Source organism: Diadema antillarum, unplaced genomic scaffold, assembly GCF_040938485.1.
Source record: "Diadema antillarum isolate AM-2024a unplaced genomic scaffold, OU_Dant_1.0 scf00000062, whole genome shotgun sequence".
NCBI classification, from domain to species: domain Eukaryota; kingdom Metazoa; phylum Echinodermata; class Echinoidea; order Diadematoida; family Diadematidae; genus Diadema; species Diadema antillarum.
In genome coordinates, this window is record NW_027270951.1 from 1325434 (window position 1) to 1351717 (window position 26284).

Sequence of the window (26284 nt, forward strand, 5' to 3'; positions counted from 1 at the left end):
ATGTTGCTCTGTGACAGGGAAACGTCCGATGCCCGCTGGGATTAAAATGATAGCATTAATCTGCTGATGACATCATCGTTGCTATAATATACCACTAGCTATCCTGAGCTGGTACATTTACAATACTTGGCGCATCGTTTATAAATGACTGCGCTGCTATAGAGTATGTAGACCCTACACGTACGTCAAAATCAAGAAATATTTCCTTGCAAAACGCACACATGCAAGCAAACATGCAATAAGTGAACGCAGACTATAGCAGACTCTCACCCCATCCAATCAGACACTAAGAAAAAAGACAGGAAAAGAAGAACGGAAATGAAAATCTCACCGTAGACGTTTTATCTTGCTCTTTGATGCTGGTGTAGGGGGGCGGTTTTTCGAATAGGTGTATCATGTTTACTCGTAATGGGGCAGTATATTAGCAGAACAGAGCAAACGACTCGGATTGTCTTTTATCTCTGTCTTCATTATACACAACTGCAATTCCAGGGTTCCCCATTCCGTCCCCCCCCCCCCCCTCCCGTTACAGATTGTTGCTTTTTCACAAAGAAGAAAACTAACATTACTTTCACTCCGTAAGAATTCTCTCAGTAGAGAAGCACATAACATCAGTGAGTTGTTCTGATGTACATTCTGTCGCGACCGGGTGAGGGCTTGCCCTTATTAACTCTGTCCGTCTCATCAGCAATCTGCTCCTACACAACGCAAATGGAATTTTGAGGTGGCGAGCCCGGAGAAGGTTAATTTACCGAAGTGGTTGTTGGATGAGTTATTGGTGGGATGACTAGGAGTGGCTGGAGGAAGGGGGAGGGTGGAGGGGGTCAACCGGGAGACGTGTGTTTATCGGTGATTGAGACAACTTAGCATCTTGAAAGAAGTAACTGGGAGAGCGTATCACTTTCATTCATTACTCAAACGTCGCATCAAATTTTCTAGTGACGTCTTCCAGATGGTACGGTAATTTTAAGTCCCCTCCCCACCACCACCACTCCTTTCTCTCCTGATAGATATACCGTAAGTAGTCCTACTTCCGCGACAATGCTTATTCAAAATTTGTCTGCGTTTTATTATTTCATCACCGTAATACTCAGATACAGGGAGGTGAGACGTCTCACCTGCCTTGAAAATCCTAGCAGACTCAAAATATCTCGCAATGCAACTGACTATGGATACAAGCAGTGGTATTGGTATAGTGACAGCCTTAAGGGCAAAATCTATGATTTCATGGAAAATGTCGGGTTTCCAAATAGACTGGCATGAAGACGCCTCAAACCCGCCCTCGAATTTACGGGGAAAATCACAGCAAGAAGAATGAGTAAGAAGTCTGATGAATACATTCGTCGTGTTTTCCTCGACACATCCGAAACTTGAAGGCTGAGCAGCGCAAATGAAAGAACTTTTGTGATTTTACTCCGCGAAGAAGAAATGGCGAAAGCAGACGTCAATCCTTCCGTCAAATATCGTGATTAATGGCGACGACTGGTCCCGACCGCTTTATCAGGGCGCGTTAATCAGCACATCATTTGTCCAGATTCCAGAATGAAATGAGAGCAGTCTGTAATTTGTAAACCGCCCGCACAGGGAACCGCAAACCCATGGCATTAACCCTTTGTAAGCGTTTGAGTCTCGATTGGGACAGAAAACCCTTATATACTCATAGTCCAAAGTCTCTGGTACAGAGAGGGTAAGTCAGGATCTCTTCTTCACGTCGTATATATAAATATGTTTGACAGGATATACTATACCAGGCAATGGTAATATCATATACGGTATGCAATGCGACTCTCAAAAACCGTGGTGAGGACGATCGAATAACAAAGCACCAGGTGCAGACATCGTAAATGAAAACACAGACACTGCCTAATCGTCGCGGAGGCTACAAACACGCCAACTGGCCGGACAGGAGGCCGTTTTTATCCTGATTTGTTTTCTACTTGCAGTAACTCTGTCGACACGAATACACGTAATGAAGAAAACAGCGAGATGGGCAATGACGGGAATAAACTATAATGGTGATGCCTACCCTGACGATAATGATTATGTTGATGATGATGATGATGATGATGACGATGATGACGATGATGATGATGATGATGATGACGATGATGATGATGATGATGATGATGATGCCGACGATGATGATGATGGTGACGATGACGATGAGGGTTAATAATAAGGAAGATATCGATACGCTGAAGAGCAATAATTAAAATGGACTCGACAATGGGTGCAAAGCTGTGTGAATTATGATATCGCATTATCAAAATAATCTTGCTTTTTAAAATGTTGTAATGATGAAAAAGAGAAAGTGGACCGACGTACTACAAGAGGACAAAACGAACAACAGTATAATACTCATATCATACCGGTATATTGATTGATGGTGGGGGTGGAGAGAGAGAAATGAGGCAGAGTTTCGTGATACGTCTACCTTCAAAATCTACAATGTATACATGTAGGCCTAGGCCTAATATCCAGCACCGCACTTGTCATTGCTAACTACGAACGTAGTAACTGATCGTGGCACATGGCAAACTAAACAAAATATTGCATTATCGGCCTTGGTATTCATAACAACACCAAATATAGAAATATCGAAGTTGCGCTTCAATCTGAAGACCAAAATGTCCTTATAGAAGTTTCAACAATATCAACATATTACTGTGATTTACGAAAATTTTGGCAGAATCTCTTAAGTACCTATGACTGGACAGTCCCGACATCATTAATCATAACAGCCTCTTCTTCTGTATAGTTTCCGTAGAACATCGCAAACGAGCTTTCGGATGAGTAATATCACCGAAAAAAAAAAATGAGAGGGATGGAAGCCAGGGATTTAGTCAAAATAAATCGGAAGAGCAGGCGGATTACGAGATAGCCTATTATAAGCGAAGATGACTGATGAAAGGTTTTGGTTACCAGGAGGGGAACACCTTCCTTACGATCAGCGCGAGGCCCACCCAGAAGAAACCCGGTGCCTCGTTATCGCATCTCCAGCCAATAATCGGGCCATATGTGACCCTGCACCTCAAAACAAACAACAAGTCGCCAGACATGAATTTTTAGTTAAGACCATATTCTGAAAGAACAGACTTTAAGCTTTAAATTGATGTATAACTCAAATCAAATGGACTCTCCTAACCTTTCTAAATATTGGAAAGAAAGCACAAACTCAGGAAAAGTTTGAACTGAGAAAAGAGGCTCTGAAGTACAGTGTCTATTCAAGCGCTTAATCTTTACCAAACCGTGCTGGCTGTGCGATGAATGGGACAAAAAACAGGAAGTAAACCACCAGAGTAACAACAATGAAGGGATTATCAGATTAAACTGAAATTGAGCATGCCTCATTAACACATTCTGTCCATAATTGATGCCAACTTTCAAAGCAGTAGCATTATCCGTTCAAAAGTTATTACAGTTGAAAGCGAAGAATGTGGACAAGGTTTTTCAGAAATGAAAAAGGGATTCTAAAGACACACCTAATCACACTATTCTACCAAAAATGTTCGAGATAAACTGCTTAAAAAACACACTTTCCTGCCCGTTTTATGATACCAAATTTTAGCATAATGTAAAAGAAGACCCGCTCTTTCAGAAAATATGAAAAAGCCAAGTTCGGCTAGGTTGACCCATTTCACTTATTTTCAGTCCTCACGCAAAATCAGTGTGTGCGACTTTATGTTCGTTTTGAGGTGCACTGTCACATATGTCGAGAACTTGTGTTTCGGTCAACGAGATAAGGAGACTCATGTGCAGGGGAATAGAGATTAGGGAGACCAGACACAGGCGTTCGTCACCCTTTCCTTCGTCGCGAACGCGAGATAACATGCTCTAGTCGTCTGACTACACCCGATGTCTTCGACACGCACCGACGATCTTCTGGTTAACAACAGACTCTTCATCAATACAGGCGAGACCAGCTGAAGTCAGAGAATAATATCATGTCTTGATCTTTGAAGACCTCTCACATCAGGCACCGTGCTTACATTATTTAACGGAACTGAACATGAATTTAATCAGAATATTAGGACGTTCAGTTCAACCCTGTGCAATCATGGCAATAAAAGATAATACCCTGTAAAATAAAAGACAGACTGTACACATCGTATGAAATTTGAGCAAAAAATTTATGTTCATTGTTCCAAAATGCGCAGTCTTCTTGTGTTTTTGTTGTTCTTTTGTTCTATAGGCCTATCCTCGTTTCTCATTTTTGCTTTTTCTCCTTCCTATTACCTCACATCTTCTCGACTCATTGGGTCTGAGAAGGCGAAATAATATGACAGTGAAATAGTCTTCTTGCCTTCTTGAGCTTGTCGTAAAGTCAAGAGTCAACAAGAGCTGACATCACGCCCTCTCGACTTTTTCGTCACCGAGAAGTCGAGAAGACACGATCTTACAACTCACCATAAATCTTTTTCGAACTCTACAAGGCGGGAAGGCGCGATTGCTCACATCTTTTTTTTTTTTAATGATATGCTTTATTCGAATTTAATTTGATATCGATATTCGATATCTTGCCGTATCAGACCCGAAAAGTTCAAGAAGGCGACGATTCAATCGTCTTCTAGGTAGCACTTTACAAGCGTCCATAATCAAACACATCAGCGTACTATGCACTAACTACAGGTGTTTTAAACGTGCTATTGTTTCCATTGCTGTTACCATGGCAACACGTGCTACATCCATCTACAGGACAGGTGTAATGTGGTCCTGCAGCCTCACAGGGTGCCACAATTTACTGTGGTATACTATTGGGTAGTTACAGTGTAAACAGGGAGGTGGCATTCTGTGAAGCTTTGGAGTAGGCCTAAATGCATAGAAACAATTTTGAACCATTAATTTACTTTCTCTCTCTCCATGCCCCCTATCTTTGTCTCTCTGCTTATCAATATATCTATCTATCTATCTATCTATCTATCTATCTATATATATATACATATATATATCTATATATATATATATATATATATATATATATATATATATATATCTGTCTATCTATCTATCTATTTATTATCTTATTATCTCACTCATGCAAATAATTTGGCATTGCTCATAAAAATGTGGTTTGATTACGTAATCTCACTATCGCGGAGATCTCACTGATGGTAGTGTCATCTGAGTCTGTTGGAAATTTCAGAGGGAACAAGGACCTTCTAATCATGTCATTACCAGCGTGCCAATTTGTATATTCTTTCGGTCAAGTAATCAGTAAAGCCTTTACTGTAGCGTGCATACATAATGATAAGCGTTAAGTAATTGGGGTGAAGATGCGGAGAACTTTATAAGTGGCATATCGCAAACCGCGCGGGTAATTTGATTGTTGAAAGCGCGTTACAAGTATCTATAGAAATTTCTCGCTTTTGAACTTGGTGTAATTAGATTGTGTGCAAATACGCAACGGCCGTCTCTGTCGTTAATAGGGATTAAAAATAATTAGAACGACCAGTTCTCCAAACAAAAAACCGCAAACGCTGCCCGATCATTTTGCGCCCAGCTGCCGGCTAAGGGCTTTTCTCCACTAATTATGTAACATCGCGAAATCTAATCCCCTCCCCCCCCCCCCCATTTTCCGAACCCTATACTTCGCATTGCCTTCTTTCAATAAAGTCATTAATATTCATCGGAGCTTGCGAAGGAAACAATACTTCCTAACGCGCATAGAGATGAACCTTCGAAATAGGGCATCCCTTCTATTGGCGATCCAGGACCTCTCGGGCAACGGAACACAGCAGTCTCAAATTGGTCAACTGGTCCAACGGCCAATATCAGCATCGCTATTGTTTCTGCCACCACGCGCTCAAGGCCGGTAATTGAAAGGGCTTGTCTGTCGGTGGGAAAACGGACCAGTTTCGATCTATACTGACATTACGTATTGAAGATACACGAGCGACAATAAAGTGTCTTTAGGTACAGGACTCATCGGTCAGACCTTCATGGTCGCAGGTCTACTTTCCAAGCAATGTTCGTTTTAACCACGTTATAGCTTCATGTTTTTTGTGTGTGTGTGTGTTTTAACAGTGTTATCAAAGCTGCTAATGTGGATCACAAACCTATAATATACCATTACACACCTTTATCACGTTCGAGATGACATTAACGATGCTAATCAATTAGACGATCTCTTCTATGATGGTGAGTCAACCTTAGGAGAAGCAAGAGCACACATCTCATCATAATCAGACATGACGAGGGAAATCATGATAATGTATTATTCACTCCCCCTCCTCCTCCTCCCCCTCTCCCTCCTCCCCATCATCCTTACTCCTCTTCCATCAGCCAGTCCTCCACTATATCTTCACCCTGTTCCTCCGTATACTATATGATTCCTCTCCTCTTGTCTTCTTTTCTTCCATATTCCTCTCCCTTTTCTCAATCACTCCTCAAAGAAAATTTCCTTCTCACACATTTTCCCCATTTACGACAAAAACCTTATTTGTTCATGTGATTTTACGACTGCCTTCTGTGTAATCTTCTTTTCTCTGCTCTTTCAGCATTTTCCTTTTTAACTTCATCCACCCATTCACCTTTCCTTTCCTTTGCGCAATCTGATGCTTGAAAACTGTCCGAATATTTAATGGCGAAGGCTAAAGCTAATCTGTTTTGATAAAAGACATTTTAGCGCTCCAGCAGCCAGGCAGACCAATAATATTTGAGGGCAAACAGCTGGGCCACAATCCCTTAAATAGGTGGCCAGAGAGCAGCGCACGTTCCGTCACACTTAGTCATGGTTCGCCTGCAAAGTGGAGAAAAGCGCGAAGATAATGGTCCGGTCAGGGATGATTGTGTATGAAAAGAGGCTAAAGAAAGAGTGCTCTTCATCGTCATCGTCTTCAGTCACGAACGTACGCCCACAATGGAGGAACTCTATCCAGCAGCTATCCGCTAGGCCCAGACCATGGCATAAAGGGGTGAGCAGGGAGAATGCGGACATTGAGGTAGTAAATAAAAGAATGGATGGCCTAAGACCCTGCGTGGCAGCGGATCGATGGATGACCAAAGGGTTTTGTTTGGGCGCTCTCGGCGTACGAAGCATTGAGGGCTTTGTGGAGGCGCAGGCGAGCCCAGTTAACACCCCAAAACAAGTCAATACGCGGGTCTACGGGGGAACAGCTCAGCACCCCGAGACCTCTTTGTCATGCAAACACAAAGGGCTGGGAGTAAACCCTCTTACCCTTGGAATGTCTCAGCGGGGATTCATATTGGAGTATTCTGCCGTGCATTGAATAATATGATTCATACAAACACGCATAGAACTGCATGATTATGTGCACGAGAATGTCGTTCTCATGAACGTTGGATTCAAGGTAGCTACGAACTTAGTCACGCACAATACGACGTCATAAACGTACATGTCATGTTGGCGGTTACACCACTACGTACATTCATCAGAAAGTACAGGCCTACGCGTTCATATTTTTACGACTGCCTAAACCTCAACAAAGCAGTGGAGCCCGTTGCTATATTGATAGAATTTAAAGAAAAAACATAGAACAGGAGATTTTCTCCAGATTTACACACACCGCTGAGAAGATTCCAAAACAAACACATGAAAAGAAATGTGGACTTACATTCGTCAAGCATTGACAGTAGGCACAATTAAACGTGACTTGTCTCAAATTAAACGAAGCGGTGAATGGAGAAACGACAAACATAATTTGCACCAAATCACCTGCTGCTAACGTCTTACAAGGAGAAAAAGAAATAAATTATAAATACGATGAAAATGTCACGTTCCAACAGAAACTAAAGTCCAACTGCAATCGCTCGAGTTCGACTGGCACAGAACCTTATGACTGGTGTGAAAAAAAGAAGAAGAAAGAAATGAAACCAAGGTATCTTCAACAGTCCAAACAATAAAACCCGAATCAATCGGCAAATTATAATTGCCTGCTTGCGTCAATTCGGATTCCGATATCAAGAAATGATTTATAAAAGAGGGGCGAGAATGAAGAGAACTTCAAAGGAAACGGCAGCTGCGAGGTAACCCGGGAGCTTTCGGGTGACCGACGAATTCGACACCAGTTCTAAACGACATCGGATCCCGTCAACCTTGGTGACGGTGATGGGGAGAAGAATCTTCAATGATTGTGACCAGCCTCCTTCACAAAAACACCAACAACAATACCAGAGAAACAGAAAATAGGGAGAGAGGGAGAGAGCTGAGAATTATTTCTCTCGAGAAAGTGGGTATGAATTTAGTATGCTGAAGTAATCTCACGTTAGGGACGTCCATATCCACCGTGCTTTATTTCTTTCGAGTCCGTCACTATCGATCATGCTATCTAGATTGAACACGTTATTTAAATGGTGGTGACGAATCCCGTTGTGAAATAAGAAGTAGGCCTACATCTGTACACACTTATACTGTAGGTGGAATTACGTTTGATATCAGAATATGTTGTACATAAGCAACACGAAGAGATAAGACATAGCAAACATAACACAGAGACAATAGTGAGCAATATTCGTTTGACAGTGGCGAGTTGTACACTACTTTCTGCAGTACACCGAGAGGGAGAAACTAATGAACCCTATACTGCTATATAAAAGTCATCAAATCTTCTACGAACTGCATTTTATCTATTATGCATGCTACAATATACCACCCCAATTAAACGAAGCCTCATAGCCTTTCTAAATGTGTCTTTGGTCTATGACTGATGAGGTGTATTCCTGAAGCAGCAAAGGTCATCGTAGGGTTACATAATTCCAATAGACTGGCTTTGGCGATCTCCAGAGCAGCATCAGAAGGCAATTTCTCGGCCGCAGCTAATACGGTCATTACCGCTAACGCGTACCCGGCAAATCACCACGGAGTTATTGAGTTTTATGATTCATTATGCAGCGATACCCAAAGAAGTCTTCTCCCACACCGAAAACTAAACTGCCACCAACTCGCCCGTCCATTCATTCGCAGGGCACATCGATTTTTGGTGCCATTGCATTCCGCGGATACCTATCCTGCAGGTCAATTTCGCCATCGATAATTAGTTCAAACGGGACGAGAAGTCTATGTATGTCACGTATGGAGAGGTAGTGTATCTTCTTCAATACTCCCCGCCTGTTGCACCATGAATTTGGCGAGTAGAATGATTGTAAAAATGAAAGGATCTCCATTATTCTTCACGACTGTCTGTTGCACAATGAACAGCACCTACTGTACAACATTGCACACCTGATGAGCAGCTCTGTGTAACTGCTTAGACCTACAATAACTGCAAACCATGCTCACATGAAATGAAGGCAGACACGAAATAATAATGTCTAAATAAAAAAAACAAACACAAGAGAGAGCCATGAAACGATATTGTAACTTTGAAGCCATGCCAGATAATCACTGAACAAGTAGGCCTACACCCCCCCCCCCCCCAAGTGCATATTGAATATTAATGCTCTAGCGATGTAGGAGCAGAGTGGGGTAATTCTCACCTCCCTTGTAGGTAGATGTGGGAGGGCGAAGTTGACACCCTTCTCCCCTTCTCAAGTGATATTCCAGGACGCTCAAATTTCCAATTCTCAAACTGTGAAGTGTAATAAACTTGCGAAGTCAATGATTACTAGGTATGGTGTCACTGACCCAAAATATCGAGGACAATGTTCTTATCGGTATTAGTCCCTCTGGTCACGTTATCAGCATGGCGTTCACGAATTGATTGCCATGTACGTAAATTATGCAGCGACGTCGCAAATCCCATCAGGGGTGTTCTTCGTGCGTTCACAGAGAAAACATTCCTCCGTGACATGATATTAGTTTACGTTGATCTCCCTCAATAATTACAGTTACCTCTTAGCTATCGTTCTTTCTTCCCACTGGAAATTCATACCGAGAACAAGCGGATAATCTTCACATACGATAGCCACAAAATTGTAAACGTCACAACACTTGGTATTCCTTGCTACAAGTACAATCCAAGTCAACCAACACAAACGTAGTCAGGTAAGGCATCAGAATACGAAGCATACAAAATAAATCATAGCGAGATTTTTGGCAGGAAGAATGTTTATTCTTTAGGCCTATAGATATTTCATGCCATTCTGACTACATTCATAGTTAGAGTTCAGGGGGGGGGGGGGGGAGAAACATTTTAAAAACTTTCAGGAGAACAAGCAGAATCAGGTTACTTTATTCTTTCTTTGCTTGCATCATATAACACCATCGCTTCATAATTATGGAGCTATTGAGCTCCATGATCTACTTCAGTAATCGCACACGTATCCATCGTTCGTGCGTAAATCGTAGTTGTTCTAGTTTCACTCGAAAGACATTTTTCCCCCTTTTACTCTAGCATGTCACGTGCCAAAAAAGGGAGTGGAGGATCCTTGTTTTTCTCATCAATGATAAATGTCTCTTATCATCTTTCGCAAAGAGAAGTCTTTTGACAGGTATCAACATGAAACCGAAAGAAGAGGGAAATGTTGAAAAAAAAAAGAGTTGGGTCAGCTTCGGCATAAAACGTGATTTACGGCCGTTAAAGAAATTCTGGAATTGTTCCTCGACGATAACCAGAGATCACGGGGGACGAATGAAAAGAGAGAAAAAGATAAACAAAGTCCCTAAAATTCAGGATTACGCACACACACGGGGCGAACGAATACATCACAGTAACGAGACATTTATGTGCAATGTGTCAATTTTTTAGCTAAGCCGCGGCTCCCGTTTGAATGACAGTCGCAGACATTGCACTGGTGATATAGGATTGGTTTCAATTGCTCATGGCTCAGCGAAATCAAACAAGTTAATTACTTCTTAAAGGTGGTAATTACTGTCACGAGATGTTTATTCTCAAACGCCGTCTGTCTGAAGAAGAATAGATATGTGAGATTACCAAAGTCAGACATTCCAGAAGTTGTTCTTGTTTCGTTGTGGCGCCTGAAAGGTTGTTTAGGCTCACCTCCCTGGTTAATACATAGGGCCTTAAACAATTAACATGTAGAGATCAGACTCTCTTTTGCTAACATAATTCCAATACTCCGTGTAATGTTATTGCTCTTGGGGTTTTTTCTGACTAAATTTTGGGTGGATGATGATTAAAGGGACTGTACAGTTCTTGTTGAGGTGAGGATTTAGTTTTAACGTTTTGCGAGATATTAAGAAACCGCTTTTGAAATGGCTGAGATTAGATTCCCAAAACAAGTTGAAATAAAGAGTCCTAATAAAAGGCGTGGCCTGTCGCCTTTTATTATTATCACTTTTTTTTTGATATATCGGCCATTTGAAAACCAATTTTCATCAAATAAACGTTGAATCCTTCTTAAAATTACGTGCTCTTTCATGTTTCATAAGAGGTTTCTCATTATCTCACTTAGGAATGTTATAAACCTGAATCCCCACCTCAACCAGTACTCCTTTGATTTCAGTGTCTTAGTATACAAGAGTAATGGTGTCATGTCGTTTCACAAACTCTTTTTTTTTCAAAACTACCCCCCCCCCAAACAAAAGCAAAAAAAAAAATAAAATCTCTGTTCAATGAAGGTGGTTTCAGTTTGTCATGTTAATCCTCCCTCCTGCGAAACTGAGCTTTAATTGTCAGTGGATTACTTAATCCCAGTCGGTATGAACCATGTGGTGGGATGTTTTGGGGCCTCTTCGATGACTATAACAGGTATCATTTCGAAGCCCATAATGGCAGGCTTTTCAAACCATTCCTATTGTGACGTAATCTCTACTGAGGCCGTCTACCCGGTGACACACTACCGCAGACAAGCAAAAGGATAGCTAACATTCAATGTCATAAAAAGTATGGGGTGTGCTCACATGGGCGCAATCACAAAATTCTATATTAATAGGAATGATTCATACATCTGGCACGCATGTGGGTGCCTTCATTACCTTTGGTCTCTCCCTCATACCCTCTCTTCTCTCTTTTCCTCTTCTGTTCAATGTATGTCCTTTTTTTCCCTCTCTCTTCTTCTTCGCGGCCCAGATTGACCCACACACCTGCAAACCATCGCGCAGTAATAAAGATGAAGAGCTTATCGAATCAAGGTTGATGAAACGCGGTAAGGGTCTAAAGGCCACCGAATACGAACAATGCCACTGTCTCGGTAAAAACGCAATGTTACCACTCATCTTAACGACCGCTGTTTTTCTCTGTCTAATAACCCCCTCCCCCCACCCCCCCTTCCTCGTCCTCTATTCTCTCTCTCTCTCTCTCTCTCTCTCTCTGTCACTATCCTCCTCCTGTCATCTCAACAGCTATTATTTGGGCGAGTTTGATTTTCTTTTCTTTTTTCGGCCAACATTATTTCATTAGTTCATGTCTCATTCCCCATTGTGATAAACAAAAATTTATGTATAGGGCCTACTCCACCCCGCCATGCCCCTCGATTCTCCCCGGCCTCCACGTATGTAGGTTTTCTGGGTTGCTAAGTGTTCAAGTACTAGTAACCGCTTATAGTTATAGCGGCATCCTTCGGCATAAATTCTTAGTTAGTTACTTACTAATTTGATACTACTTTTATCATTTTTAATCTGTACAATTAAATGGATATATTGTACACATTTATTTTCTTTCTTTGAATCACGTAGGCCTACATTGTAGTCCTTATATTAGTGATGTTTTATGTAATATTACTGAAAATGATTTATGTATGAAATTATGATGAAGATGATATCGATGATTTTTTTTTACATTTTTTTTTTTTAGTAACAGACATCACATCGCTGCGACAACATAAGAGGTTGAACTACCTACCAGTGGTAGGTAAGAACGAATTACGCTCGAAATGAACACTGGCTGACACGTTTGTCTGTCATTGGTGACAGAACAGCGGGAGCTTGCGGAATTGGCGACATTCGATTTTTGATTGGTTCGGAATTTCGACCTATTTTGACAAGAGGTGTTTTCATGCTTGTAGTTGTGTGTGTGTGTGTGTGTGTGTGTGTGTGTGTGTTGTGTCAGCAAGCGTTGCAAGTGTAACAGTTCAGGAGGAAGCGGTCGCTGCTGCACGCTCTCCATCCAATCCCCAGCGGGAAGGGAACTGTTGCATCAGGCTGGTAACAACATCCACCGACACGGTGTGGTATTTCTCGCCAACCCTCTGATCGACGTTTCAGTTTGCGATTACCTCATTTTCTCCAGGAAATGAATCCACTCACTCGTCGGCATCATCTTCGCTGTTCTTCCTTTTTCTTTTCTTCCCCTCCCTGAGAATTCGGGAATTTTAACGAGAGGACAGCGAGAGCCATAAATTTTCCTGTGAGTACGGACCGCGAGCATAGGCGACCGGCATAAATCTCTCTAGTACGCAGACGTTAAGGGAAGGATCCGAACAAACGGGAGTGCACGGCCTTCGTGTCAGGGGTTACCATTCGTCATTTTATCCGAGAATGTGCGTTCTCAAATAAACAACCCTTACGCCAAGTTTGCTTAGAAGATGGGCATCATTTGAAGCGGGTCGCCCATTTCAGGGCAGGAGCCGAGATCGACGGTACTAATCGCACGCATATTTTACTCCCATTCTGAGCATTAATTAAAACCATAACAACAGCCATCTGTCGAGAACATTAGAAATCGACTGTTAGTAAACGTTTACATCACCTGATCATTAGTCCAAACTGTAACTGCTTCAGCCCCACCTCTTGAGGAGTCTTTCCACTCCGGAGCCGTTTCATCAATCACGTCACAATGCAGAATTGGGTCCCATCTTCTAAGCTTACTAAAGTTACTTTGCTGAACACGTGCACACCTAGCTTCGGAACACGGTATCCTCACGAACGACCCCTCACGGCTTGCACCCGTACAAGCATGTTTCATCCATCATTTGATTACGGAAGTAGGTCCTCCCAACGTCGCCATAGCAACCAGGCTGTCATGCGCACGTAAGATGCGGCGAGGATCAATGCTCTCGTGCAAGTCCCCACTGTCTTTTTCTTCACCTCCAGAACGTAACCAAAATTAATTCTTTGCGGTAATAATCGAACGTGTAAATTAGCAATTTGTTTGACGGGCAATTCGATAATGTCGCCAGTACGACTACAGCACGCACACACACACACACACACACACACATTACAAAAAGTTCAAGAACACAGTGAAAAAAAGCCACGACTCGCGCCCGCAAAACGACGGATTCTTCAATTGCCATCTACTCTAGATATTTGACTAAATTTGAGCTCAAAGATTTTCCGAAGTGAGTCGCCGTGGTGTTTACCTCTACCCCCTCCCCCTGGAGGCGTGTTCCGGAATTAGACTCCATTTAGGCGGCTGCGCAAATTCCGTTGTGGGTTCCCCCATGGGAGGAGAAAACAGTTTAGTGCGTGGCGGTGCAATCTGAAGAAATCGAGGGGCGCGGGAGCAACATGGACCGCGGTTAGATATACGACTAGAGAGTACCTGACATCACAGTTTCTGTAGCAGTACAGCATCTTACTTGACAAGTCTTATAATCTACATTATTTAGTCGAGACTAAATGGTTTAGAAGACAACTTGATCATTGGATACGTCAACAGATTTCACTGAGGAACGTCTATTGACAGTCATGACGGCGCTTATGCTTCGAAAAATCATCGGGTATCATCGTACAGAGCCTATACTGTGGGAGTTTTGTGTAACTACAATGTATTGTAGGCAGACAAAATCAGGGATTGAAAAAAAAGGGAGGAGGTGAGGACCACGTTTAGAACTGTCGACATTTTTGACACCTCTCTGGCAGAATAAATCCGGCTCTTATCCCCCTCTCCCCCGGCCGAGCACCCCGCTACGTATTGTTGGCAGAGAGGGGCTCACGAAGTCCTCTCCACACGTTTGTGTTTACACGGCGGGGACATCTTTTCATGCTGGGCAACCATCAAGGCACAAAATCTTCCCAAGTCTTTTCATACGTGTACTTTACCGTGCATGCGCTGCGGATTACGATTTTCTAGTCTCTTTGTCAATCACTTTGAAAGAAAGATTCTACAAATCTGTCTTTGTTGCGTGTCTTCTGAGACTGGACTCATGAGACTACCATGCATACAAGTTTAGATGCGTTTACAATTGAAAATGGGCATATTCGCATATCAAAGTTACGATTAGAAAACATTGACTCATGCAAACGACTGTAAATGTAGACTAGCCATTGACAGAGATCGCAGATGGCACGGGTATACCCAGACCTACTCAAAAGCGACGTTCTTATGTCCTCATCCCGTAGCTCCGCGTCCCGGCTGTTTGGATGACAATTTCTCGTGTTGACTTTCTACTTAATTCACGCTTTTGGAGAACACCCTCCCTTTCTGTCTTTGTGGACATCCTCACTGCTTTCAGAAAGGCTTACGAATACCCAAAGGGCGCTGCATTGCAGGAACCGAAGTCGAATCCAAGGGTTACGCACGAGTTGCCAAAGGTCACGTCTTTGACGATGGAACATAAGACAATGAATTGGATAGGAGGGCGTTTCTACTGTAGCTTTAAGCAGCTTGCTATACAGACTTATTACTTTAACTTACATATTCGATTGGGACTTTTGTGTTTCTTCCTGCTACTTGAACTACGGGGAGAATCGCACAACTGTAGTGAATTGACATACACAGTTTTTCCCCTTTCTTCTTGTTGTAAACACTGGCTGTAAGACAGAAAAGTTCGACCTCAAGCAATAGGCCTAAATTCATTCCCGCCAGTTCTCTTACACTAACACACCTATAGGTCCTACATAGTAAAAGCGTACTACATAAAGTATATCAATATAAGTTTATGATTATGTGTGCGCGGGTGTGTTAACAAGAAAATGTGAAACGTTGCTTTGAAAACAAAACAAAGAGAGAGAGAGAGTGAAAAAATCTGACTATTCGGATGAGGAGATTCATGACTGATGCTCAGCTTCCTACAGAAGGGAGAGAGGTATACAAGTGTGTCACAATCTGAACACATAATCGATAAATCAGAACTATCCAACTGGAAAAAAAAATCTACAAACACTTGGTCGGATATTGTTATATTATCCCTTTCTGCGCCAAAGAGTCAAATGTGCACAGATTCCACATCCTGTATTGTATACCTAAAGGCCCTACGTACATGGACAAAACATTAATGTGGCGCTGGGAGTCGTCTACGTCCAGACGCCAGACTATGATCAAAGATGTCCCATCTACACAAAAGTTGTCGAGTCCGTCGGTACATGTGTGTACCTGCCTGGTTGAAAATGCAGTAAATTGTACTCTAAAGTCTTTCTCATACACGCACATACAAAGGTAGAGGGAGGAGTGCTGTTTTTCGTGAGCTGGAGAAGAGTGTTGTTTTTCGTGAGCTGGAGATTTGCATGGCTTAGCTAAATGGATCGGAATGAATAACCACGCCTGGCAAGCTCAATCCCGGAAACACTCTCGGTTTCTATGGCTCTTTATCGGATTCCCCATATTTAGATAAAAACAATCCCGTCCCAAGTACAAGGCGTAGCCAGCGGCAGTCAGCATGGGCCTCGTCGAAACCAAACTTTTGAGGTGGCGAATCAGTATTTTTTTTCTTTCTTTTGGGTGAAATGTGTTTCTAAACAAACCGTTGTCATTAGTGACGCCACAATGATCTACATGAGCGACCAGTGACAAGTCCACTGCATGCTCGGCTCTATGTACGGACCTAAAAGTACTAGAACTGTGGCCTACAGTCAAGAGGAGCGGGGAAGAGGTGGCTTGAATCATAAATCAAGGACTTTTGGTAAGAATTTCCAGTGGAAGTCCAGAAAAGAGTGGCTAGTGAGGAAATCCCGATATCACACCCACTCCATTACGAGTCCGCCAATAAGTATCCTGCTAGTCTTCAATTTCAAATGTTATGAAGGTCAGGATCTGATTAATTTTTCTCCTTTTTTGAGAGTTAAGCACCTGCAACGTCTTGAATTTGAAATGAACTTGGACTACCTACACACACAAGCACAAAAAAAAAAAAAAACAAGAATAATTGGATTGCTCTCATTCTGTTCGCGTTTCCTCTCACGAGTGCCAGCAAAAACGACGCAGCAAGTACAATCAACTGACGGGCCTACATCGCTGCAGTCATATCATACATTCATAGCGGAATATTTTCAAATTTCTCTTTAATTTTCGTTACTACAATCTTTAATTCATCTAATCATGAATTTGGGCAAAGATTCGTTACCCACAATTCGACGTCTCTGGTCCAATATTCTTGATACCTTTACCCCAAACGGTTAAAACCATGCAAAATACAGATGCTGCTGCCAATAAATCAAAACTTGTTTAGCGATGTGAATGAAAGGCCTCTCTGTTCCTCCGACCTTCATCAGCATTATACCTAGATCCGAAAAGCAGACAAACGTTTGTGGAAGAATGTGTCGGACGTATATGGACATGAACCCCGGCCTGATTGTGTCTGCAACGGCCTATTCAATGAGAGGGGAAGGGGCGGGGAAAGTGGAGGGTGGAGGAGGAGGAGGCTTGACTTCCAGCTATATAGAATCAGGTATGAACAGCATCAAAAATGTGAGCGCAGGGGAAGTTAACAAGATAATCAAACGCCAACAGAAGACCGAAACTCCACCGCGTAAAACAATCCCACATCTATACTTGATGGCAAGTGATTGCATTATACGGTCGGCGACTTTGGAAAGAAAAAATATGGCAACAACGACAACAGCATCCAAAATATGGAGCTGTTGTCCAATCCACAAAAAGGGAGAGGGGAAAGATGCGATCGCCATTTTCGCCTTCATTCCTCAATCGTTCTTCTTCTTCCTTCGCGCCCCGAGTGGCGGCCCAGACGAACCATAGCCGAACGGATGGAATGTTAAATCGATGGCCAATTAGGCTTTGCGAATGTTTCTCTGAAAACCGATCTCCCTGCGCTGCTCTCTTCACTTGCAAGTGATGATTTCGTAGTAGATGCCGAACAGGGTGAGACAAACAGACAGAGAGACAGACAGACAAACAGACAGACAGATAGACGGAAGCAGACAGAGGGAGAGGGAGAAAGGCGGACATGTTTGAGAGAGAAGAGAGAATTTCTTTCCAGACAGACCCAGGCACCGACAAAATGATGAGATAAGCCAACGACTTGGAGATCGCCGCGGTGAAAATGAATACCTTGAATTATTGAGTAGGCGGGAACAGACTCCGTCACTATTCAGCTATTATCGCTAATGTTATCAGATTTCGGCGAATAAATCGCCGATTGTCACTCCGCATAATGCAAGTTTGGCTCGCTTTTTCTGTGTGTGTGTTTGTGTGTTATTCCCTTGCCGAAGTGTATGATGCCACACTGTGTAAATGAATTCACTCTCTGCCTCACCTCATGCATGTAATGTTTACCCAAATCTCCCTGGCCAGAAAGAAGACTGACCATAAAGACTTTCTCCCCTCGCTCAACAGTAGACTGCAGTTCGTTTGTCCATGTATATGTACAATTGTAGGGACTAGGCCCATTTGTTTAGATATTGGAAGTGTGGTCAGGCCTATTGTAGAACACGCATGGTGTGCTCCAAACACACACTGTACGCATAACAATAATTAAAGGGGCATTCCAGACGACTTTCGTATCATTTCACATCATATCAAAATCGACAACTCCATGTAGGCCTATAGATTTGTAGAAATTATTGTGGTCCTTGAGCAGAGAATGTTCTGAAAAAACTTCAATAAATCACACAGAACAATGATGATGGCATAGGAGGCTCATTATTTCAGAAATGCAGCAGTGTAATTCCATTACAATACCGCTTGCTTAATAAGTTCACTTGTTTAGAATCTATGCATGCCTTCTTCTTTTGTTCCATCCTTGAGCCCCAACTCATGCATTCCTATGGTGAGACTGCCATGTCACCATCCTTGTTCATTACAATTTGTTACAATTTTTGAAAACATTCTTATTCCTCATCCATCCTAATCATTATAAATTCTGAAACTCGGTGCCCAGTATAACTAATTAATAGTTGTTCAAATGTGATAGTCTGAAAATCATCCGGAGATCTCCTTTAACAACGCATTCACAAATGCATGCATTTACACACAACAATACACATTCACACTGTCTTGTACACATCAAATGGGACGTGAAATATAATGTTCTCCTTCGCGCTCAAAGTTACCACTCCCTCCCATTTAAACATCCAGTACTCTTTCTCCCTCCAAGATACGACCCAACCAAGCAGTAGCACCAAGGAGCTCCTTGATATCACACTTCGCTTGACCTGTTGTACACATTACCCAGTCCCTCCCGATGGGAGATGTACAAGGTAATCCGGGGCCATGCCTGCACAATGTCGGGAGACCAGTCGTCAGTCGTGACTGACAACTAAACAGTAAAGTCGTAGTTCTCAAATGGCACAAAGAAACTGTAGCTGACACGAAAAAAAAAAAAGAAAGAAAGACAAAATATTATCGCTACCTCGCCAAATTTCCCGGATTCGTGGTGCGGTGGGGTAAAATTTCTGCGGATTTGCAATCCCTTGGTGAACACAAGGAGAGGGAGTCCAAACAGCTTCTGTAATGAATTGCGGTTTGGAGGCCACGTCGGATTGCAGTTTTGTCACAATTCGGGGCATCGCTGACCCGCATGACAAGTGGAAAAGAGAAACCGTACTAGAAGAGTGTACGTGTGTTTCTGCTCCTCCTGCATGATTTGTAGCACATACCCACGACCTCACCCGCCGCAGTGTGCTCCGGTGTCACGGACTCATTCATCGTTCTTTCCATTAATAATTCATGTGAAGGAACATTTGCTCTTTTGGTTGCGAAAATGATGGCTCATATCATGGAGCTACAACTCCATGTTGATATAATACAACCCTCCTTCAAAAACAAGAAGAAAAAAAAAATCATTGAAAAAATAACGATAAAAATGATGTAAATAGTAAAGATGATAGCAATAATAACAATAATAAAACAATTATTATTATTATTATAAGATTTGCCAGTATTAGAAATACTATTTTCACCACTAGCATTATTTTTTTTATTTATTACCATTATCATTATCATAATCATAATCATCACCACCATATCATTGCTATCATTATTATAGTTAGGAGTAGAAGTACATAGTCGTGCGATTTGACGTGTAGGCCCTACAATGTAGGTCCTATATCAGTTCACAGGGGTTGATAAATTCGTGCAGATCCTCACCAGTGCTACCTCCTTAACTACGGACGGGATGGACTCTGTGTGAGTCACCAAACAAAATATCCAATAATAAAATGAACTAGTTCCGAGTAGGATGTTGTTGTATTTCTGGACCACTTCATTGGGATGTATTTTTCTCAATTAATCAATTTATGTATTTCATCCTCAAAGCAGCGAGGTGGAAGGGGAAAGGAAGAAAATTCGTCAGCACTAGTTCATGGGAAGCACAGTTTCTGTAGATCATTCAACTTTGTGACGTGGAGGGTTCCCGGATTCCATTTGCACATTAAATATTGCGTTCTCATAAAAGGGTAATTACAAGAACCTCAGGGTGTTGTAAATGTTGAACAACCCACCGTACAGTTGTAGGGCTTACATGATCAAACGTGTTTAACAGCCTCTCACAATGCGATAGACATCCTACGTCTACATAATAGGCCTACATGTAGGCCTTCCATTCTTTTTCAATCTCTATTAATTTCTATTTATCAATATCTATCCTTCTCTATTTCTATTTACCTATCTATCAATCAATCTACCTTTATACTGTAGGCCTCTAATGCAGGGTCTACAGGTCGTATATTTGTATATAATCTATCAATCTGTACATATCTTATATCTTGCTTATCTTTCTCGATCTATCCATATTCCAATCCTCATATCCATCGGCAAACATGTACAGTGTAGGCATAAAATGTATCTATCTATCTGTCTATCTATCTACCTATCTATCTATCTAACTAACTACCTATCTACCTGTATCTATCTATCTCCTTTGTTGAAATGTATTCCAGTTTATAGTTATACAGTTGAATAGACTCACATATGAAATTTAATTCCCATTTCCATTATTTTCTTCATGCTGGAGATGATTCGTAAACTCTGAAAATGGAAACGACTCGTCACAACAAAATGTAGAGAAAAAAATGAGAGAATGTGACTTACAAAACTCTACAAGTTTCACTCTAACATCGTCACTAGCACACGAATAATCTATGTGATACACATGTGTAGGCCCTACATGTTATACACAGAATCATAAAGATCCATCAAAATCATTGTTGTCTATCCATACCTTTATTTTTAATGCAAGCAGGGATTTCCTTTTTAGACATGTATATGAATAAGATTGTAATCATTATGACATATGGCACAGCATTTAGGGTCAATATAGCCATTCTTATGAATGTACTCCACCCCACCCCAAGAAAACAATTCCTCAATAAATGAGGTTGTGAATGGTACAGAGCAAGAAGGAAAAAAGACTATTAAATGAACAGCGCAAATGGTGAGTGACCCGATTCCAAAGCATGTTTCGTCCGAACAAATGGATTGGCAAAACATGGGAGGTGTGCTCAATCTGTTTCGGCTCCTGCAATTGCATCATTTTGACGAAAAATGAGCTGCACTTTCTCTGCGCAGTTGTACTTCGGCACCGCAAAGTATGCCAACGCTAACGCAATTTCGGCGCTATATTGCAGGTTACGGCTTTATTACCAATTGCCAAGCGTTCCACCGTCGTGTAAGGGATAGCCGCTAACGTTATTGTTCGGAGTTATAACATGAAACTCGAGGGTACACTATGGTATATTAAATTTCATGTAGGAAGATCGTGGAAGGAGGGGGGGGGGGTGGGAACAGCTTCCCAATGTGGCGGCATTTCATTTTCACTGCCTTCATTATACAGACTGCCCAGGTCCCAACATGCACTGGCAAAGCCACAAAGTCTGCGTGCACACAAATTCGGCACGTAATGAGCAAGTTTTGAATAAAGCACCACACACGCACATAAAAGATATGTGTGTATGTGGGGGGGGGGGGGGAGGAGGGGGAGAAGAGGAGGGGGAGAAGAGGAGCTAAACATTTGCTACCGCCTGACCAAAATGTTTGTCCTTTCAAACTCCACCCTCATCCATTAAGGGGAGCCAAATTGGATTTAAAAGGAGCTGCCAACTCAACGTGAGCGTGCTACCAACAAAACGAACCTCGTTTTCAGTCCCCGTCTCCTGTTTTCGTTGCTAATCTCTCTCCCTCCCTCTCTTCATCTTTCTATTCATCTTTTTCCCAATTTAACCATCATTTCTTTTGCATCTGTCTGTCTCTCTCTTCAGATCCTTCCTCTCCCTGCCCCTTCTGCTCCTCGCGTCTTCTTTCTATTCAGCGTCATTTCAACCCGCCATCTTCACATCATCACAGACACCCTATCCGTAATACAACATGGCCACTATTGTGCTACTTTCGCCACTATTTTTATCCCCTTTTCTCTCTTTTTTTTTGCCAACTTTCTTTCTCTCACCCTGCTATACACCTCGATGAAAGTAGGATGGCAAAGAATGTCGTGTCATTACCATTGGCCATCCTGAATTAGAAACCGATCAAATTATGATGAAGCGCCGTTCCAGCCCCGATGTTGTTGGGATATTGACTACACGTGATGATAATAAAGCACGCTTCCTAATCACTGAAACCAAACACGGCCGAAAGCTCTCGTGGGAAGCAACACGCTCCACGGCCGAGTGGTAAGGCTTAGGATAAGCAGGAGGCAAAGAACTCTACAAAATTCTCCTAGAGAAGAGAGAGAGGGGGGGGGGGGAAACACGGAAGTTGTTGGCGCTAACGTAGTATCAAAGAAGTGAGAAATACGAACTTGTGTGATATAATCGTCTTTCTTCAAAACTTTACGCAGAAAGAGGCCCATGGGTGCTGACAGGAAACAAGAAGCAACCACATTTAAAACTCCTATTAACTTGGTAACATGAAGTTCTAACATCGCTCTATTTTCCAACCGTAATTTTCCAACCCTAGACACGGCAGCCAAAGGCACGAAAGTACGTTTTCATTAAAACGCTACAATTGTAGATGGCCAAACGATTAATGCCAAATTAATAAAAACGGCAAAAATCCTCTTCGACTGCATGCGCCTCACAGATGTACAATGTGCGTGTGCACCTGGCACATGGTATCGTCACTTCGAATTAAATTTATTTAGAAACATATCGCATACACTGTCTGTAGCAATATTATTGTCGTACACATGATCATCTATAGCGCGCGGACGAACGTAAGTAATCACTGTCGAGGACATACAGGTATACATGTATACAGATCCCATAATCATCACACACAAACACACACACAAACAAACAAACACCCATAGGCAACTATATAAAACCGTATAAACACTTAACACAACGATAAATCTACGCCCTGATTCCCAAAAGATTTAAACACCATTACATGTACAAATAAACAAACAAAAAAAGGCTTCCGAAGAGTAATATAAATGAATAATATCACTCATGATCATAATAATATTGGTAAGCTAGTGAGTGAGCGAAATTTTATTCTGATGAACTGGATTTAGTAATAGACAATATTAACGGTCATAAGATAAGTGCGCAAGATTTTCCCTTTCGGTTTTTCGATTTTCGAAAATCGTGTTTTATGCTCGTAAAAAAAAAACAAAAAAAAACATACAACTATACAAGACAAACATCGCGGTCAATTTATTACCGTCATGACGGGAAAAAAATGACTGGGTGGAATCGCGCAGCTTCTTGGACCTATTTTGTGTTCTTAAAAAATGCAGCATTGCACGTTCGACGTGCTTGCTAGGCACAAGCATCATGACATTCATGAACTAAAGGCGACTGGTGGTTTGGTATTCATAGTGGTGCTCCTGAGCTCTCTTTCAAGTGGTCTTCTTGTCGTATTCATACTGGCTACGATATGCCATAAATGTTTGAGGCATGACGAGCGTTATATACGAGCCGGACTGAGGCTCGGATCCCCCGTAGACACTCTCATTCTGAATTCCCCCGACCCAGTCTAATCTAAGATTCCCTTCCTAGAAATGCGCCGAAGTTAATGAACGCAGAAATAATATTCATATTAATACCATCCAGTCGAGTCTCGACTCATTCTTCGTTGACTGAATAGAGAGCAGAGGAAGGATTAATACTAATTATGTCTCAACAATGCTCAAGAAAGAAAGATCGTCTCCATCGAGTACGCTCTCTTTTTCAGTATTTGAACGAGCATGACATTTTCATCACGACGTGAGCATGAATTGTTATTTCGAATGATCCCCAACCATACGACATGAGCATGCAAACACACTCTATACGTTCTAGTTTTAGCGATGCAATGATAGTAGTTTGGTTGTTGTTGTCTTACCTTGATCAGCAGACGTGGATTGAAGCTGCAGCGCCGCCGCGAGAAAACAAAGGAGAACGAAAAGGCGTGGAGTTCTTGCCCCCATTGACAGTCCCCCACTTCTCTCGTAAACTGGCATCTTCATGTTGGTACTAGTGGGGGAACCGATATCGATTTACGTACTCCAAAAGAGAAGACTGGCCCGACGTCATTCATTCGCGTACTAACCAGATGTGAATGCCGTACTCCAAGGGTAAAACAGAAAAATAGAAAATGAATTGTCTACTACACGTTTAACTGTCGTCCTCTCACACTCAGTTTTCTCTTGTTTTTAAACAGCATAAGTACATGGCATCCGAGCAAAGTATGCACTCTGATCAATGCTGATGCAAGTGATGTTCTACAATGGTAGAATCTTCGCTAAACACATTTGATCCGTTTCACGAATTGTGTGTAAGGCAATGTACCGTTTGTGCTGTTCCGTACACATCGGCGTTTTATGACTTATCCTCGTATATTCTCTTGACCTCTGCTCGCGTTCGTGAATAGATGCTTACATGAATCACCAGATTTTCCTAATATGATACGACAGATCAAGAAATATTTGTTTCGTTATTCATTCTCTTGTGTTCTTAAAACACTTTCCTTTCCGACAGGTCAAGGCCATTATATTCCGAAGTGTTCCTTTCCTTGTTTGCATTCCTTAGTACACAAGACCGAAACTCCCGAAATATTCTCAGAGAGGGGTTCAACGGAGAGATTACGCTCCGTGTTTCCCAGTACTCACATGAATGGAGTGACTTCGGATTCTTTTATTTCACTTTCCAAAAGTTGTTTGTGCTTTCCTCGAGAATGTAACAGCAGTTTCTGCTTTATTTATCCACTTATGCTCCGTCTCCTTACTTTAGAAACAACAACCAAAAAAAAAAGTAAAACTCTTTTGGGAGCCGAAAGTTTCCACTGAACATCAAAACTGGAGGAAATGTTTATTCGCAAACTCCCAGGCAGCGGTCCTCCAGCCCTGGGTAAACAAGGAACCAGTGTCTGGTAAACATATCATCCATTCAAGATGTCCAGCCGTGCTCCACTTTTAGCAGACGACATGCGACGAGCAGGGTTTGTTTCGCACAATACAAGAAGTGTCGAGGTGGCACCTCTGCGTCTTTTTGCAGCTAATTCGCCGACCACGTTTATATCTCTATTCGAACAGAGTGCCACTCCACGAAAGGTCTTGGGCTTGGCTGAGGGAGAGATAGAAATCCGGTTAGCATACCGGAGTTGTTTTCATTTTTCTGCTCGGGTTCCTTTCAGCTTTCTACCTTTTCCTCTTTTCCTTTCCTTTACCTCATTCTTCTTGATTCCATTCACAAACTAGCTCGAATTTGCTTACATTGATCCAACAAGTGATGAGAGAGAGACAACGTGTATATTATTGTCTTCGTGGCTCGTTAATTCAAAAATGTAGTAAGTTCTCCAACCAATCCGACATAAAATCCACTCTTGTAAGCAACACTTGCTTCGATGGTAGGAGAGAACAAAGGCGAAGTTCAAAAAGTCGTTCCTACAATGGCCTCCAAGTCAGTGAACTCCGTTATACGTCGTCCAGCGGAGCGGCGCAACGTGTCCCCGCCTAAACTCCGGCGGTGGGCGAGAGAGGGATTACCCCTTACTCGCAGGAAACGAGATGCACCCGCCGTGACCGAACATAATTTTGCTCGCATTCACAATAGATGACGATCAGTATCAAACTTCACTTTCCACCTGAAATTGTGTAGAGTTTCAGGCTCCTACCATGCTCTGGAAACCGATGCTAATGTAAGATTATGCTGGCTTAGTCCTTGAAAATCCAAAGTTTCCACTGGTGTAGTTGGCAGCCCATCTCTCGCACGTTCGAGCATCCTCCGTTGGCAACGGCCGAATAATGAATGGGCAACTGTACACCTGTATTTTTGCGTGCAACGATCTAGTCGCGCGTCCGCTCGCACAGTGCTCTGGCTGACTGAGCGATTATGATCAAGTCACTGGCTCATTCAAGCGTACAGCAGTTGTACGGAAAATACCCTGCAATG

General features: G+C 42.2%; 1 protein-coding gene across 1 annotated transcript in view; it reads right to left on the minus strand.

Moving 5' to 3' along the window:
- The window catches only part of LOC139716152 (uncharacterized), a 132305-nt gene extending 107596 nt beyond the window's left edge, over positions 1-24709 (minus strand). The window contains exon 1 of the mRNA XM_071627712.1: positions 24237-24709. Within this exon, the coding sequence (XP_071483813.1) occupies positions 24237-24360 (124 nt within the window). The 5' untranslated portion in view covers positions 24361-24709. The remainder of the gene's footprint in view (positions 1-24236) is intronic.
- Positions 24710-26284: the final 1575 nt, after the last annotated feature.